The 20,006-nt window shown below is 34.6% G+C and overlaps 1 protein-coding gene across 3 annotated transcripts in view; it reads left to right on the top strand.

Moving 5' to 3' along the window:
• The window catches only part of SYT1 (synaptotagmin 1), a 577,710-nt gene that overhangs the window by 400,487 nt on the left and 157,217 nt on the right, over positions 1 to 20,006 (top strand). For 2 of the 3 annotated variants that reach the window (XM_004053612.5, XM_055358751.2), the window contains 2 exons: positions 11,150 to 11,334; positions 17,369 to 17,491. In XM_004053612.5, coding sequence (XP_004053660.1) covers positions 11,150 to 11,334; positions 17,369 to 17,491 — 308 coding nt within the window. The remainder of the gene's footprint in view (positions 1 to 11,149; positions 11,335 to 17,368; positions 17,492 to 20,006) is intronic. The other variant, XM_019039060.3, reaches the window with a different exon arrangement.

The raw sequence follows: 20,006 nt of genomic DNA on the forward strand, positions 1-20,006 counted from the left end.
ACCCTTGCTCTTGGTGAAGATTTCATCTTTGTTTTCACAATGCTCAATTAAAGAGAAAGATATTTGGAGCATTTACTTTTAAAATATATATATGTCAGGACTCCTTAAGTAAATAATTTTTTTAAAAATTTATTTAGTGCCAAAACTCCCTGGAAGAAGAAATAATGACGTTTTTCCATCTGAGAGTTATATTTTTATTGTAGAAAGAATATTTATTAGTTGGCTTCATCAATAGTTGTATTCCTGAAGCACTAAATTTGTATACAGGAGCCTATTAGGCCATGTAGATTTCATTTGAAAAATGTACCGTATTATGTTCTAAGAGCTGAGTTTAGCAAATATGAGAAATTGAGTTCTTTTAGTAAAACAAATAAGAGTGAGATTTTAACACCTGGGAAATAAATAATAAGCTTCATGATTGCACAAACCATCCTTAGCATTGTATCCCAATCCTGAGAAAAATGCCTTGCACATAGTAGATGCTCAATAAATATTTTTCATTGCACAATTTTTAACTGCTCAATTTATGCCTACTTGTCATGAAAAAACAGGCTTTCTTGATAAAGAAGATCTTTTTTTCAACAAAAGACTTGCTAATACTAATTTATTTCTAAATGATTCCAAGTATTTCTATTGTGTTTGTATTAATATCAGTGCTTTGTGTCATGAATAATCTACAGAGAGCCAAGATTTAAGTCGGTGAGAAAAACATTTCTTGTATGGGAAGAGAGTTTATTAAGATACATTTTATACATTTGCACACATTTATCTCTTTTTTTCTTAATGCATCTTTTTATACCCATCTAACATAAACCACTCAATGTATTGTATCACATAGTCAATATTTCTACCAATGGGGAGCAGATTTTAACAGATGTATCCGATATTTTTATTTAAAAATCCATCAATGCTAAGTGAGGCATATGGTAAGCCTTGAAAAGGAAGTATTATTTAAATGACTGGAGAGGAAGAAGAATAGCATTTGAAAAAAGAAAGAATGCACTTTAGAAAACACAGGAGTAGAATTGAGCAGGGAACAACTTACCCAGTCTGATGAGAATAGAGGTGAGTGTGGGGGAACAGTGAGAAATAAACACAAATAAGTAGGATGGGCTAAATGACAGAGGACTTTGAACACTGCACAAAATAATTGATAATTATATATTGGAAAGTTTTATCTGATTACAATGAACGAGTAAAATGGACAGAGGAGATAATTGATGGGAAAAGAGATCAGATGGGAGATAATATCAGGTCTACACCTTATAAATAGACATAAAAGAAGAGTAAAACACATTGAAGGAGAAATGGCAAAGCTTACCAACCAGTTGGATTTGGGAGTATGTATTTCCCCATTTTTCCAATGGGGTAGGAAACGACAGAAGCACCGACAGAGCCATGGAGCTGTTTTGGAGAACTGGTTTGGGAAGGAGATAAAGGATGTACAAAGCATTCTATAGACTTTGGGAATACACTCCTGGAGTATAGAATAGGGAGTAGAACAGAGTAACTGACCGAGTAGTGAGGCATGGGAAAGCATGTGCTCAACAATGAGTGAATGGGAAGATAACCAAGGGGCTGAGAACCACCTTAAGTAGCAACCACATTCAAGCCTTGAGAATAGAAAGGGAAGGAGAGGGGAAAAATGTAGAGATGTAGCAGGACATGCTGGTAGGGAACAGTAACATGAAAATAAAAGCAGAAGAAAATTTTAAGAAGGATTATGATCAAGATTTTCTAATACCACAGACAGTGTTGTTTGGGTTTGACCAAAAAAAGCTATTCATTATCTTTTGGAGAATCCTGAGTACATGTTAGAGTCTTGAGACTGGTTGCAGAATGAATAGATAGAAAGGGTAGATAAGAAGAAAAGACAGTTTTTTACCCCCAAGATAGCAGATTGGAGCCTTTGTTAGTGTGCCTCAGCCACGTGGAGAGAGCAAAATAGTGTGTGTTACCTTTTTTTTTTCTTTTTTTTTTTGACAATATCTCACTCTGTTACTCAGGCTGCAGTGCAGTGGCACAATCATAGCTCATGGCAGCCTCAAACTCCTGGGCTTAAGTGATCCTATCACCTCAGCTCCTACATAGCTGGGACCACAGGTATGCACAACATCCAACCATTTTTTTTTTTTTTTTTTTTTTTTTTTTGTAGAGCTAAGGTCTCATGTTGCCTAGATCTTGAACTCCTGGACTCAGGTGATCCTCCTGTCTCAGCCTCCCAAACTACTGGCATTATAGTTATGAGCCACCATGCTGGCCACACATTGTGAACTTTTATCCAAGAAGGAAAAGAGAAACTTAACAGAAAAAGTGAAAGAAACTTCACTTTCAAAGGAGCAGTAGGCAGTGAGGCAGAAAACTGTGAGTCTCCAAAGGGCAAAAGAGGGAGAGACCATCACCATGATTCTCATTTCCACTGCAAAGCCTGGCAGTTCGGGCCACGGGGGAGCGCCTTAACCCTACCCAGCACTGAAGCTGATTTTGTGAGCAGCGAGGAGGATATGAGGAGTGGCATCAGGACACACTTTGCAGGCACTCCTAGACCCCAGTGAAACAGAAGGAAGACATTCCTGATCCTAACTCATAAAATCCTCCAAAAGTTGGCAAGTTAAACTCAGCCAGTGCTTAGAGGTTGCCAGAAACTCCCAACTGTGGTGGGGCGTAGTGGCTCACGCCTGTAATCCCAGCACTTTGGAAGGCCAATGCTGGCAGATCACGAGGTCAAGAGATAGAGACCATCCTGGCCAACATGGTGAAATCCCGTCTCTACTAAAAATACAGAAATTAGCTGGCCGTGGTGGCACGCACTGGTAGTCCCAGCTACTCGGGAGGCTGAGGCAGGAGGATCGCTTGAACCCAGGAGGCGGAGGTTGCAGTGAGCTGAGATGGCGCCACTGCACTCCAGCCTGGCGACAAAGCAAGACTCCGTCTGAAAAAATAAATAAATAAGAAAGAAAGAAACTCCCAAATGAGATTCGTGATCTAATCTCAAGTGGGGATGAACCCCGAAGGCCAGAGCTAAGCACAAGTGGGAAGTGTGCTCTTGCCACAGGTGCGGGAGCTGGACACCTCTGCTTTGCGGGTCAATCCAGGAGGGGTGTGGCCTGAGAGCCATTGTTTGTGTCTTGAGTGGGAAGTCTTGCATCCTGGGTCAGTTTTGTATTCTGAGCATGAACTGCCTGAGATTCCGCTGGCAGTTACAGCTTTCTTCTGCTGAAGTCTGCAGGTGTGAGATGGCTGAACACCAGTCAGGAGTACTTTGATAAAGTAAAAACACTTAAAAATTAACCTCTCTTCAAAATTGAGAAAATCTACTCTCTTTGCTTTTCCTCTGCATTTAGTATCATTGTGCAGAATACTTACTATGCATAATATTCTGGCTTATGACTGGATACTAGATGTTAACCTAAGGACATAAAACTACAACTTTTGAAATTGTGTTTTCTACCAAAGAAATACTTATGTGACAGTTACAGATAAACCCACACCTAAAGAAGTTTTCTTCCAGTTCTCTAAACTTATTAAACAAGGTAAAGATTAAAAAAGTAAATTATTTTATATAACCAATGATATCATTCATAATTCTTCATTTAAAAGCATCTATCTCCCTTGATTTAGTTAAAATCCTGTCATGCATGAACAAGAGAGTGTATGTATTCATTGCGGGAAAGACAGCATTCATAATGACCCTTCATTTTGAACCTCATAAATTATTCTCCCAGTTGGACTTGTGTGGTGATAGTCGCTCAGAGAGCTACATAAAAGTCTCTTAAATTATACAAGACAAGACAAAGATGATTTGACAAGTTCACAAAAAGAAAATAGTGAAAGCAAAGGAACATCATTTAATCAAAGGGAGTTAAAGAGCTAGCAACATGAGATTACAGGAAGAAATCTGAAATAATGCAACTTGAAAGTAATTTATAACCACTGAAAAACTTTTATTTTATGACTTTTATTTCTTAAAGCACTGCTGTCTTTTAGATTTGCCTTCAGTTGATCTTCTGAATAACTTTAAGTTGGAATATGCTGTATTAAATATAATGAAATTAACAGAATTTTCTTCACAATGTATTGGCACCTTTAGATAGACAAAATAAAAAATGCTTAACGTTATCATTTTGTACAGCTATAGGATAGCTTCACTCATTAGTCATATATCATGTAAAGAAACAGCCATCTTTAGTAAATAGAGTTACTTGGATGCTCATGTTAAAATTTTATTTAATTGTATAGAGTAACCAAATATTTAAAATTTGGCAAGTTTACTAAGAAACAATACCCACAGTATTATTCATCTGCAGTATTTGTAGAAACATGTTTCAATATTGGTCAGCAAATCTTGTGGAATATATTTTGGATCAGGCTAAAAGTTTATTGAAGACCTACCTACCTGTTATGGCCCAGCAATTTGGCTACAGTTATAGATACGTTATCTTATTTATTCTTTGTAGCAGTTTTGTTCAGTATCACTGCAGTTTTACAGAGGAAAAACTATAGGTTGAATAGTTTGAGAAATTCAAATTTATCTTTAGGTCGTTAGGTTAAAAATGTGAATATTAAAAATGTATACAGAGAAAAAATTTGTATCTAGCTTTAAAGTCTCTTTAATAGAACATATTAAATTAAATAATTCAGTGAAGCCAATAACAGCATAAAATGCAGTGATTTTTTAAATACAAAATAAGAGTTTCAGTCAAAAATAGTCTCATCAAAATACTGCTACAGGCAGAAAACTATCAGTTTATTGTTATCGCTACCCAACTACCATTACATGGAAGTTTATAATAACAATTTTAACATTCAACTTAAAGGCCTTTCAGCAGAAAATAATTGACTAGTATAAAAACTCTATTAAAAATTTTATTTTCATTTTCTAGTTAATGAATCAATCTCACATATATTATCTGACCCAAAGGTAAATTGATACATAATAATTAAGTACAAGGCAAATTAATTTAAAACTGCTTCTGATGTTTTAATTTATACCTTGTGGTAGACATGATAATGGCCCCTCGAAGATGACCACATCCTATTTTCTGGAAGCTGTGAATACCTTACCCTGCCTGGTAAGAGGGACTTTGCAAGTGTGATTAGATTAAGGATCTTGAGATGGGGAAATTATCCTGAATTATCTGAGTGTAGACTCAATGCAATTACCAGAGTTTTTATAAGTGAAAGAGGCAGGCAGAAATGTCAGAGTCCAAGAGAGACAGGGAGATTTGAAGAGTCTCTGTTGCTGGTTTTGTAGATAAAGAAAGGGACCATGAGCCAAGGAATGCAGGTGCCTCTTGAAGCTGGAAAAGGCAGGGAAATGGATTCTCCCCTACACCTTCAAGAGAGAATTGGCCCTGCTGACACCTTGATTTCAGCTCAGTGAAACCGATTTCAGATTTATGACCTCCAGAATGGGAAAATAATAAATGTGTGTGGCTTTTATGACAGTAAACTTGGAATAATTCATTATAGCAACAATAGGAACTCAAGTGATACAAAGAAGACCTCAAGAGATTTGTAATATATGCTGTATATAGGTAACTATACATTAGTAATATTCATGTGGGCTAGTCATGTACTTTCTGCTGTCTTTTCTTCCTTATTTATTTATTTATTTTAGTAGCTCTAGGGGTTTGGTTAAATGGATGAATTTTATAGTGGTAACGTCTGGGCTTTTAGTGTACCCATCACCTGAATGGTGTACATTGTATTCAATAGGTAATATTTAATCTTTCATCCCCTTCCCACTTTTGAGTCTCCAGTGTTCATTATACCATTCTATATGCCCACGCATACCCATAGCTTAGCTTTCACTTATAAGTGAGAATATGCAGTTTTTGGTTTTCTGTTTCTGAGTTACTTCACTTAGGATAATGGCCTCCAATTCTAACCAAGTTGCTGCAAAAGACATTATTTTGTTCTTTTATTATAACTGAGTAGTATTCCATGATCTATCTATCTATATCTATCTATATCTCTATATCTGTATCTGACATTTTCTTTATCCACTCATCCATTGATGGGCACTTAGGTTGATTCTATACCTCTGCGTTTGTGAATTGTGCTGCAATAAACATACAAGTGCAGGTGTCTTTTTGATATAATGGCTTCTTTTTCTTTGGGTAGATATCCATTAGTGGGATTGCTGGATCAAATGGTAGAACTGTTTTTAGTTCTTTGAGAACTCTCCATACTGTTCTGCATAGAAGTTGTACTAATTTACCTAATACATCAACAGTGAGTAAGAGTTCCATTTTCACAGCATCCATGCCAATATCTATTTTTTTTTTTGACTTTTTATTAATGGCCATTCTGACTGTAAGGTGGTATCTCATTTTGGTTTTAATTTGTATTTCTCTGATGATTAGTGATGTGGAGCACTTTTTTCATATGTTTGTTGGCCACTTGTATGGCTTCTTTTGAAAAATCTCTCTTCACATATTCCCACTTTTTATGGGATTATTATCTTTTTTTTCTTGCTGATTTGAGGTCCCTGTGGATCTTGGATATTAGCCGTTTGTTGGATGTATAGTTTGTGAATATTTTCTCCCATTCTATAGGTTGTCTATTTACTCTGTTGATTATTTATTTAGCTGTACAGAAGTTTTTAAATTTAAGTCCTATTTATTTATTTTTGTTTTTATTACATTTGCTTTTGGGGTCTTGGTCATAAATCTTTTACCTACACCAATGTTGAGAAGAGTTTTTTCCCCAGGTTTTCTTTTAGAATCTTTATGGTTTCGGGTCTTACATTTAAGTCTTTAATCCAAGTTGTGTTAATTTTTTTGTATATGGTCAGAGATAGGGATCCAGTTTCATTCTTCTGTGTTTGGCTATCCAATTTTCCCAGCACCATTTGTTGAATACGATATCGATTCCCCAGTGTATGTTCTCATCGGCTTTGTTGAAGATCAGTTGGCTGTAGAGACGTGGCTTTATTTCTGGGTATATTCTGTTCCATTGGTCTATATGTCTACTTTCATATTACTTTTATTTTACAACCATGCTGTTTTGGTTGCTAGAGCCTTGTAGTATAATTTTAAGTCAGGTAATGTGATATTGCCAGATTTGTTATTTTTGTTTAGGATTGCTTAGGCTATTCAGGCTCTTTTTTGGTTCCATATGAATTTTAGTGTTTTTTTTTCTAATTCTGTGAAAAATGATGTTGATACTTTGACAGTAATTATATTGAGTCCGAAGACTGCTTTGGATAGTATGGTCATTTTCACAATATTGATTCTTTTAATCCATGAACATGGGATGCTTTCCCATTTGTTTGTGTCATCTATGATTTCTTTTATCAGTGTTTTGTAGTTCTCCTTGTAGAGATCTTTCATCTCCTTAGTTAAGCATATTTTTAGGTATTTTATGTTTTTTGCAGCTATTATAAATGGGATTGAGTTCTCGATTTGATTCTCAGCTTGATTATTATTGGCATATAGCAGTGGTACTGATTTACGTACCTTGATTTTGTACCCTGAGACTTCATTAAATTCATTTATCAAATCTAGGAGTCTTTGGGGTTTTCTATGTATACATTTGTATCAACAGCCAACAGAGACAGTTTGACATCCTCTTTTCCAATGTGGATGCTCTTTATTTCTTTATTTTGCCTGATTGTTCTGGCTAAGACCTCCAGTACTATGTTGAATGGAAGTGGTAAAACTGGGAGCCCGTGTCTTGTTCTGGTTCTTAGGGGGAACACACTCAACTTTGCCCTCATTCAGTATGATGTTGGCTATGGGTTTGATGTATCTGGCTTTTATTATTTTGAGGTATGTTCCTTTTCCTTCTATTCCTAGTTTGTGGAGAATTTTTACCAGGAAGAGATGCTAGATTTTATTGAATGATTTTTCTACATCTATTGATACGATCATATGGTTTTTATTTTTAATTCTGCTTATGTGGTGAATCATGTTTATTGACTTGCATATATTTATCCCTCCTAGCATCCCTGGAATGAAACCCACTTGATTGCGGTGAATTAATTTTTTCATGTGCTGTTGGATTTGGTTTTCTAGTATTTTGTTGAGAATTTTTGCATCTATGTTCATCAGGGACATTTCCTATTCGGCTGTGTCCTTTTCTGGCTTGGTTATTAGGGTGATACTGGCTTTGCAGAATGAGTTAGGGAGGATTCTCTCCTTCTTGATCCACTGGAGTAGTTTCGGTAGGATTGATGTCAGTTTTATGACTGGTAGAATTTGGCTGTGAATTCATCTAGTTCTGGGCTTTTCTTTGTTGTGAGGTTTTTTTTTTTTTTTTTTTTTTAGTATTAATTCAATTTCAAGACTTGTTATTGGTCTGTTCAAGAGTTCTATTTCTTCCTGATTCAGGCTTGGGGGGGCTATATGTTTTTAGGAATTTATCTATTTCCTCTAGATTTTCTAGTTTGTTTGCTTAGAGGTGTTCAGAGTAATCTTGAATAATACTTTACATTTCTGTAGTATCTGTTGTAATGTCTTCATTTTCATTTCTGATTGAGCTTATTTAAATTCTCTTTCTTCTTTTTTTGGTTAATCTAGCTATTGGTCTATCGATTTTATTTATCTTTTCAAATAACCAACTTTTTGTTTCATTGATCCTTGTATTTGTTGGTTTCAATTTCATTTAGTTCTGCTCTTTATTATTTCTTTTCTTCTGCTAGGTTTGGGTTTGGTTTGTTCTTGTTTTTCTAGTTCCTTGAGGCATGACATTAGCTTGTCAATTTGTGATGTTTCTGTCTTTTTTGTGTAGGCATTTAGCATTGTAAACTTCCCTCTTAGCTCTGCTTTTGCTGTATCCCAGAGATTTTGATACGTTGTGTTACTGTTATAATTCCTTTCAAAAATTTTTAAAAATTTCTGTCTTAATTTCATCATTGACCCAAAGATCATTCAGAAGCAGGTTTTAAATTTCCACGTATTTTTTATAGTTTTGAGAGCTCCTCCTAAAATTGATTTTTAGTTTTATTCTGCTGTGGTCTGAGAAGATACTTGGTAGGATTTAAATCTCTAAAAATTTATTAAGACTTGTTTTGTGGCCTGTCATATGGTCTATCTTGGAAAATGTTCTATGTGCTGATGAGAAGTATGTATATGCTGCACTTTTGGGGCAGAATGTTTTGTAAATATTTGTTAGGTCCATTTGTTCCAGAGACCAGTTTAAGTCTAGTGCTCCCTTGTTGACTTTCTGCCTTGACAATCTGTCTACTTCTGTCAGTGGATTGTTGAATTCTCCCCTATTACTGTATTGCTGTCTATCTCTTTTCTTAGGTCTGGTAGTATTTGTTTCATGAATCTGAGAGCTCTGATGTTAGATGCGTATATATTTATGACTGTTATATCTTCTTGTTGAATTGATTCTTTATCATTATATAATGACCTTCTTTGTCTTTACTACTGCTATTGATTTAAAGTCTGTTTTCTGTGATGTAAGAATAGGTGTGTTTATTCGGCTTTTTCTTATCATTTCAGTGCCAAGTATCTTTTTTTTATTACAACAGACAAATCTAATTACTTCTGATTAATCTCAATAGCTGTGATTTGTATTATGAATACTTCCCTTCCAATCTAACTGAAATCATAAATGTTTCCCTGTCACCTTATTTTTTATAAGCACATGGTGTAAGGCATACCAAATAAGAAAATATATTAACTTTTAGCAGAGAGACAACTGTAATAGAAAACTCAATGTTTATTTGAGTATATTTATGTATATATGTTCTATTATTTTAAACAGCCTGTAAACCTAAGCCTCTCCTCTTATCTAAAAATCATCCTTCCTCCTTTCATTCCCTTTGCATTTTCACTAAACTCCCCTCTGTGTATTTATCTTGCTTTTTACGTATTTACTTGTGTGAGTAGTTTATGTTTTTTCATATGTCCTGAGCTCTCTGCCTTACCCACAATGCCTTGACTATAAAGAAATGATAGCTAACTTTGGCCAGGTGCGCTGGTTCACGCCTGTAATCCCAGCACTTTGCAAGGCCGAGGCAGGTGGATCATAAGGTCAGGAGATCGAGACCATCCTGGCCAACATGGTGAAACCCCATAACTACTAAAAAAATATATATATAAATTAGCTGGGCATGGTGGCATGTGCCTGAAGTCCCAGCTACTCGGGACGCTGAGGCAGGGGAATTGCTTGAACCCAGGAGGCAGAGTTTGCAGTGAGCCGAGATCGTGCCACTACACTCCAGCCTGGCAAGAGAGCGAGACTCCATCTCAAAAAAAAAAGAATTGACAGCTAACATTAATTGAGCTCTTGCTATGTTCCAGATGCATTGAAAGCTTTTTAACATATTAATCCCTTTCATCTTCAAGCCAGATGAAATGGGTACCACTGTAATCTTCACTGTATAGAGGAGGAAACAGAAACTCAGAACAGTGAAGCAATCTGAGTAGAGTCACACAGCCTCTAAGTGGCCAAAGCCAAAATGTAAACCTGGGTTAAGAGCCACCGAACACATGAACATCACCCACATCTGGAGAACTTCAGTGCATACATTTCCCCCATGATTGATTTTCAAATCACCAAGTACTTTTAATTAACCTTCACTATTGTTATGATTTGACATTTGTTGTTCTATATATACGACTAATATCTGCCCCATACCATGCCAGAACATAAGAATACAACACCTAGTATTTTATAGATGAGTAATAGCAGCTGCCATTTATTAAGATTTTGCCATGTGCCAGGCACTGCATCTTATTATTTAATACTCAGAAAGATCTATGGGGTACCTACCAATTTATTTCCACTTTAGAGATGAGGAAAGTGAGGCAGAGAGAGGTTAGATGACTTGCCCAAGATCACACAGCTAGTAAATGGTGAAGCCAGGATTTAAACTCAATGGCTGAACTCCAAAGCTTGGCTCTGAATGAGTGAAAAGATGTGTTCCTAGAAATCTAGCTTGGAGAGTCAAGAAAAGTAATAGGGAGGAGATGACATTTGACATATCTGGAAGGGCAAAGTGGGAAAGAAAGGAAACAATACACTCAGGGGAGACAACAACATGGATAAAGTACTGAGGAATGGTGTACCTGCAGCATAACGGGTGCTCAAAAATGCAAATGAAAAAAATGAATATCTTTATAGCCATGAGTTAAAAGGTTTTCCACATCTAAGTGTTGTATGACTAGTGCTCTCTGTGCGTTTCTTTCAGTGCCACCATGGGCCTTAATTGCGATAGCCATAGTCGCAGTCCTTTTAGTCCTGACCTGCTGCTTTTGTATCTGTAAGAAATGTTTGTTCAAAAAGAAAAACAAGAAGAAGGGAAAGGAAAAAGGAGGGAAGAATGCCATTAACATGAAAGATGTAAAAGACTTAGGGAAGACGATGAAAGATCAGGTAATGTATTCTTTCTACATTTCTTCTTATTTTGTTTAAAAAAGATAAACAAATGTATTATTTTATGCCATATAATTATAGAAATAAACAACTTCTGGACCCATATCGTTTTTGAGATGCTTTGCAAACCTTTCAGTCATTGTTCAAGATCCCAAAGCATAATGGAGGCATTTGGCAGGGTTTTCCAATCTCCTGAGCATATAGAACAGAAAAGAGCATCCATGATCATCAGGCCCATCTTGATGGGTTTGGCATATGAGAATGATGCCTGAATATTTTGATTACATCTGTTTAACCAGTCTTCATTGTGTTTAGAGTTAGAAAAATCAGATAAAAACTGCCTGAGTGTTTTGCATTTGGGCAGGGGATCTTTCTAATTTCTACCGTTCACAGTCACTGTTAAATAACTGAGTTTTACAGCTGTTCATCAAACTTGATGAAAGCTGCTTTTCCTACATGTCCATCCAGCTGAAAAATTAGTTCTCAAGAATAATGAGTTACATGGGAGAAGGGAGAGAAATATGAGCCAGTTCTAAAGAACACGACAGGATAGAATTTTTGCCCTATGAAAAAGTTTTTTCTTATTTCTTATAAGACAAAATTCTCATTTCAATTTAATAAGGACAATTACAACCATAACACTGGTTATAAAATCCATCTGGCTGGGTTATCTTTCCAAGCCCAAAAAAGCTATTTGGATGTTCTTTATGTTGCTATCTGTTTTTGGCTAAATTAATTGGACAACTTGGTTCAAGATAATGTTTACTACTATTAATGATAATTATTAAATGCCTCTTCATTTTTGAAATAATATCCATGTTGAATCTCTCTAAAGAATATTTAATTCATATTTTAAAATTAAAATGTAAATGTACAGATTTTTTATAGAATTAATATTTTCAATTATCAGTGTTTTCCATCAAATACAAAAGTTTTATTTATTCCCAAATAGCAAAATATATAAGCAGTTTTATAAATTTCTCTTATACTATTAATTACTATTAATCAAACTCTTAAACCTGAATCTCCTTAAGAACAATTTAATCAGGTGTTACAACAGGCATTTTAAGTACATTTGCGTTGTTTCCTAGTTCATTACACATTCAGGGACATTAACTCCCCTTCAGCTTCAGTTTTAAACTCTTTTTCCTCAAAGACACTATAGTATCTATTGATAATAATTTCACAAAGGCTCATGTTTTACTCCCTGCATTTTTGTTCTGTTTTGGAGCTATGGAATGGATGAAATGCCTGTACTCATACTCAGAGAGTTTTGGCCTGAGCTCGGAGTAGCAAGGGTTTGATTTTTCTGGCAATTTCTAATCACAGTCACAAAAGCCAATGCATAAGCGTTCAACTACAGGTGTCTAATAAAGATTTTTCTCTTCAGTTAATTTAAGTAGAAACTAAAATTTCCAGGCATGTCTTACTTTATTTCCACACTTTTCATAGCAAGCAGGACTTGAGAAAGATTTCTTTAAACAACTTATTGGGAGATTAAGTGTGGAAATAACCTCCTAGATGGACATGGACTGAATAATATGTATGTTAATTTTATCAATATTGTGAAAACAATAATTTGACAATAGATCACTATCTTTTTCATAATTATCATAAAATTTGAATGTGGTTTCCCTGTGTTCTAGAACTAATTAAAATTACTGAATAATGTTAAGTGATAACGATAGCATTTCTTCCTAGGACAATAAATCTATAATATTTGTGGGATTTGTTCTGTATGATGTAAAATTATAATTTACAGCATAGTGGTGGTGTTTATTTCCCCTGTTATGACCTGGATAAATGACCAAGATCTCAAATATAGAGAATTAATGGGGGGTTAATTTTTCATTGATGATCTATTTTTTGGATGGGGAGAGACAGAGAAAATGATTCAAACAAAGAAATATTAAGAAGTCAGTGATAGTTTATACTAATCTGTTATTGCAAATTATTTAGAATTTCAACCACTCAAACAGATGTTTTCAGTTATTTTAGGTAGAGCACTTTGTCTACATAGGACATTAGCTAGGTCTCAATTTTTCTAAGTTATGAACAATTAAATTCACAGAATAAGGTACAATTTGGACAGATGAATATACACTCCAGTGATAAACGTTTATATAACCATAGCTTATGCTACTTTTTGAAGCAGACAAAAGTAGCTAATCATGGGTTCCATCATTTTATGAAGAGGAAGGCTAAAAAAGCAAAATAGAATGTGCAGATTTTAAGAGGATGTTTCATCACATGATGATCGCCAGATCACCCAAAATTCCAAACAGCATGAATACAAATTGAAATTATTATTAAATAATTATATCTTCAAAATATCTTCAGCAGAATGTTGAAGTGAACATGTGGAAGAAAATAAAGATGGCTTATGCCCTCCTCGTTTAAAAACAAGACAAATGTGAGAGGCATTTTAGATATAATTTCTTAATCTTAAGAAATATCTATATATAGGCTCTATATACAAGATATAAAGGCTCTAGGACAATCAATACATTTTTACCATTTTAATTCATATCAAATTCACAGAAATTCAAATTTCAATATTCATGACTACATGTCTCTATAGTAAGGTTTTGCAACCAAGGAAGATTTTTTTAAATATTCTGCAATGACTGCAAAAAGTATAGACATTTATGTTGCATAAGATATATATTTATGTGTTCTTTTGTATGTGTTAAAATTGGAGAACACTAACCAGACAGAGGGAAAGTATTCACATGTAAAGTCATAGGTCTGGAAAGGTCATTTCTCCATGGTTTTCACTAATGTGTGTGGATATTTTAATTTTTATTTCTTCCTTCTATGTCCTTATCTGTGTTGTGTCTCATGACTGTTCTGGACTGCCCCTTGCGGTAGGTTTCCTCTGCTACTTAGACATCCCTAGTCAACGCTCAGATACATTTAGTGGCCTGGCACCTGGGGCTCCACAGCTGAGGGTAAATCATTCTGACACACATCAAGAGGCTGAACTAAATTGATTTTTTTAAAGATAAGGTGTTCTCATTTTAAACACACTAACAGATTAAATATAACAGTATTAGAAAGCTCAAGTTTTAAGTTGATGGACACAAAAAGAAATTCAGTCCCTTGTGCTACTTTTCTAGTGCGCCTTATTAAATCCAAATCTGAACAAAGTAACTGAGAATGAACAAATGCTCCTTTTGATGGTTGCAAACAAAGCACCTGTTGAATGTCAAAGCAAACCATATGCATGCGCACTTAATCTTTGAAATTTAAAATAAGGTCTGATGTTCCCAACCCAGCTTTTTCTACTGCAATTTATCAAACCTCAGTACTGCTAGGTTTACAAGCTTTTTCTTCCAAATTTTGTTCTATGAAGAGGAAAATAGTGCTCTTGAGATATTATAATAGCTACTGATTTAATAGGTCTGAATTTAATATGATGGTACAGAAAATGTCTTGCTTAAGCTCAGCCTTTGGGACAGGAATAGACTTAATCACTTCAGTGATGAACAGTAGCACTGAGAAATTATCAAAAATTTAGCCCTATTTCATGCAGAATAATTGCAGAGATGGTCCTGCCTTCTATTCAGGTAAAAACCACTTAGGCAGAAGGAGATTTAATATATCAGCTATTTCAAATTGCATTGGGCTGAAACATGATACATAAATTCAGTTCTGAAAGAGACTTTTGAAAAGGTATTTTAATCAATGAATTTTTTATTATAATAATAGAGCAACATGCAGATTTATCAAACAGAAATAGATGTTAAATAGTTTGTTATTATTTTTTAAAAACCAAAATCTTACAGGGAGGCAAATTACCTAAGCTGCAATTTCCTGAGCACACCTAAGACAGTGTTAAAGACTTATACACAGCTAGGGTTTTGAAAGGGCAAAGGGATTCCACTGCCTGAAGTTCTCTAATTAAACTCAGTAGTTGTTTTTTTTTTTTGTCACTTTACTATCATGTTACCTTTAGCGACCAAGCCCCTTGTTCACAAATTAAACAATTAAAATAAATTTTAAAATATTTTCATGTTGTTTCCTGCCTTTAGCTATTAGTAAGTCAACATTTTAACATTCAAAGAAACAATGAAGCATAGATTAAACTTTCCAAATTAAGTGGTTTGTAGATAACCAAATTTGATAATGTTTCTACACCGATGTATATCATGATGGCAATTTTCAATTTTCAAAACTCACTGAAGGCTCCTAAGAAATTTCCAGCAAACAAAGGGGAGGCATCACTGACAACAGCTCAATTCTGTTTATATGACCTTCCCACCTGAATGAGTTCTATTAATCTGTGATACAGCTGAGTCTCAGTTTTTTAGAATCAAATTGGAGTTAACTGGGTGAAGACAAATTAGAAAATCTTGTAATTTCAAGGACTGAGGGTGCTATTTTGAAGCACCACTGAAGGTCCCTGAGTAAGTGCATGGATTGAACAGAGAATCTCCTTCCTGAGAATGCTGAACACAGCAAAGAAAAAAGACCATGTAGTCTTGGATGTGGGGGTAGCAGAGTGGAGGAACTGCGGTCTGATGACTGATGCCTATCTACAGCCTGGTTATACTTCTTGCATTTGAGTTCTATGAGAATTCTTAGCTTCAATTTGAGAGCTAAGAAGAGTTAAGATTCCTTTACTTTATCAGAGATATAAAACAGTCTACCACTGGCATATCCATTTTGATTTCTGTGAGATTCTACAGTAATACATGCATGCATACACATATACAAAAATAGCAACGAAAATGCTATAACCTAAAACCAGGAGACAATAATTGTGATATGTAACACAACAATGAAGTTGAAATCATTAAAATACAAAGAGCCTTTGCAAATCAATAAGAAAAAGGCAAACAACACATAGACAAATTAGCAAAAGATATGTACAGGCAGTCCCCAGAAGAAAAAATACAAATGGTTAATATAAAAGTTTTTAATCTTTTCAACCTCAGGAAAATGTAATTTTGTATTTTTTTAATTTTGAATAATGACTGTGTATAGATTTCTAATTAATTATTCTAATTACTTAAAGCAGTAAGAATTGCACATCCCTAGAAACAAAACTTCATGTACTTATAACCTTTGTAACCTTTGATATTTTTAGCAAAATGTTTGCATGTTAGAAAAACACATTATATATTTTGATTTTTTAAAAAGAAGAGCATTTGAATGAAACTTATGAGTTAGTGAGCTTTCTAATATTTCCATTTATAGTACACTTAAGTTTTAGGTTATAAAGAGTATTCAATTGGTCAGACTGAGTTTTGAGAGTTCAATACAATTGATTTTGTTCTTAAATACAAAACGAATTCTTATGCCAATTTGTTTTTGACAGAATTGCAAACTTAACTATCTTTTGATATCAAACAGACTTAATCAATTTAATTCAGCCTAGCTTTTGGTGGAGCTGTTATGAAAATAAAGTGGTAAACTGAAATTGGAAGTGGGGTGAACTTTTCTCTAAACATGGATTTGCTGGTGGCATGTTTTTTTCCTCTTTTTCATACCATGATAAATGTATGTGTGAAACACAGGGAATTTAAATTTTCTGAGGATCATTACTGAACTATCTTTTTCATAGGAAATAAGGCAACAAAAGGCCATGCATTTTATATTAATTATTCCACTGCATGTAGAGATGATATTTTATATGATGCTGAGCATCTCTTTAAACTACATGAATGTGAAACTTGGCCTGGTTAGTAGCATGTTTATCTTTCCTCTGAAAGCAGCAGTTTTATCAGAGCCAAATACAACACCAAGTTGACACTTTCTTTGCAACAATGTTACATTTTTTGCTTGCAATATTCTGAGGGGCTTCTTCCATCGCTTCCATTTTGCTTGCTGATTGGGGAAAGAAATTCCGTGCACAAAAGGAATTTTAAAAATATGTAAGCAGCAAATGTGAATGTGTGTCAGACAAACAGATTTCCAGCATCTTAGTGCTTGCTTCGAACAGCCTGGAAGTGTAACTACAGGCCCAGTTCAATTTGAGTTTTGATGAAAACTCACTGAAATTCACATGTGATCCTTTCTCTATACATAGGCCCTCAAGGATGATGATGCTGAAACTGGATTGACAGATGGAGAAGAAAAAGAAGAACCCAAAGAAGAGGAGAAACTGGGAAAACTTCAGTATTCACTGGATTATGATTTCCAAAATAACCAGGTCTGAAGTGGAGAAATGTCTTCTAATTCCATTACATTTTCTGAAATTACCAAGTAGAAATTGCAGCAAGATACTTCTTAAAATATTTTGTTTGCTGCGAGGGGAAAATGCAATTATCAAAGCTATGGATGAAATAATTTCTAAGAACAGGCAGTCCCCTACTTGCTAATTTAACTTCTGCTAATTAGAATTCACAGTATTCAACCGATTACATCTACTTGTGGCACTTTCAGCAGGCAGACAGAATACAAATTAACTTGAAGCAGTCGGTCTGCTTCTGAGAGCTTCTAGCCACAGTCTCACCTTCTCAGCTTCCTCAGCCTGAGCTGCAGCAACCTTCCTTGGACTTTACAGATTTAGAACTAGACAGGGCTAGGGGCCTTTGAGTTGGGCCACTATTCTAGCCAAATTTTTGAAAAATAATATAATGAATTGATAAGGGATCGAAGATGAAAAATTAATTCTTGTTCATTAAATTTAAAAGCAGGATGGCCTTATATATGATACTAGGTGAAACTCCTAGTGCTAATGAGATAGCAATTCTAAAAGAGTGAGAAAACCAGAGACTTACTTCTAGTGCCTAGGAATATTGCCCAAAAAGTGACAAGGAACTAAAGAAGGTAACAAAATGGGCATTTTTGCTTCAATTTCTCAGGAAGTCATGAAATGCCACCTAGATGAATGATAATATTGGCTACCTTTTATTGACTGCCTGTCAATAAAATAGAGATTGCTGAAAGATAACTGTTAAAAATCGCTTTTCTTTCGAAGACATTCCAGGATCCACAGCGTTGATGAAAATGTTCCTTACCTTCTGAATTGTTAAAGAAATGTGAAAGCTGGATAAGAATTAGGGGAACAGGCTAAGTTAGAGATCAGGTTTTTAAAAATCTGTAAGACAGGCAGGGTGCAGTGGCTCAGGCCTGTAATCCCAGCACTTTGGGAGGCCAAGGCAGGCGTATCACGAGGTCAGGAGATCAAGACCATCCTGGCTAACACGGTGAAACCCTGTCTCTACTAAAAATACAAAAAAAAAAAAAAAAATTAGCTGGGCGTGGTGGCGGGCGCCTGTAGTCCCAGCTACTCAGGAGGTTGAGGCAGGAGAATGGTGTGAACCCGGGAGGCAGAGCTTGCAGTGAGCCGAGATCGTGCCACTGCACTCCAGCCTGGGCGACAGAGCGAGACTCCATCTCAAGTAAATAAAGTAAATAATAAAATAAAATAAAATAAAATAAAATAAAATAAAATAAAATAAATAAAATAAAATAAATAAAATAAAATAAATAAATAAAATAAAATAAAATAAAATAAAATAATCTGTAAGACATAGCCCTTCTCCAAGTAGGAAAGTTTTAAACCTCTCCAGTTCATTTTGCTTCTCTCATCTTTTTGGGTAAAGAACTGATGAATGTAAAATAAATACAGTTACTAGTAATGCAGCATTTGCTAATGATTTCCAGTTTGATGAGAAATGAACAATAAATAAATGAAACACTAATGCTCATGTTTGATGACTAACATCCAAAGTCAGTAATGCTGTGAGAGCTCTAAGCAGTTGCAGAAATTCTGTGCTTTATTTAGGAATTGACAGTTCAAATAATGTCTTCACTTTCTAAAGTTTCCAGAGGGTTCCTCATGAAGGATGTACAAATATACTGTCATATTAAAAATAATTTTTTGATCAGCTTCATTATAGCCCTGGCTAGTTATTACATAATACATTCTAGAAAACTACATTATTGGTTTACAGGTTCAGGTTTGTAGTTATACCATTTTTAGTTCATTACATCTGACATTTGTGGTCATTTCTATCACTTCCATGAAAATTTGAGCATCAGGATTTGGTTAGGAGCAAAACCTCTTATTTATATATTCTAGGAAAGATCAAGGACAACTTATATTGGTCTTAATATATAACATATTTTCCAAAAATTTAATCTGGTTTTCTATATGCATCCAGTATTTTTTTCATCATATTGACCATTAATATTTTCCAGTGGAAATCTAGTGGTGTCTCATTCTGATTAGTCATAATTTTGAAGCTTTCAAGTTAGCTTTAATTATTAATACTATAAGTATCATTTTATAAAGTAGTATTTTTAAGAAAATAAATAATAACACTGAGAATTTTTTTACTAAAATATAGTGAGAGTACATTTACTATTCCCTTTTCAGCAAACATCAAATCTAAAAAGTTATTTCATTCTGAGAAACTGATGAATTTTTAAAATATTACGCATTGATTTTTCCCAAATGTTCTCAGCTAATTTGATTTATAAAGTGATTCCTAAGAGGCAGGAAGTTAAAGTCTGAAAAACTTCATAAAGTTTGGATCAAATATATGTTTACCAAAACTAAAAGACAACCCTAAAATATTCTAATTAAGACGCTTTCATGGTACAGAGAAATGTGATATTTATCTCTTAGGCAGAAGTCAGAACAATGTTGTAAAAAGTAACCTCATTCTTTATTAACAAAATATCCAAAAACTCTAAATTATAAATCATCTAGTTTC

Source organism: Gorilla gorilla, chromosome 10, assembly GCF_029281585.2.
Source record: "Gorilla gorilla gorilla isolate KB3781 chromosome 10, NHGRI_mGorGor1-v2.1_pri, whole genome shotgun sequence".
NCBI classification, from domain to species: Eukaryota; Metazoa; Chordata; class Mammalia; order Primates; family Hominidae; genus Gorilla; species Gorilla gorilla.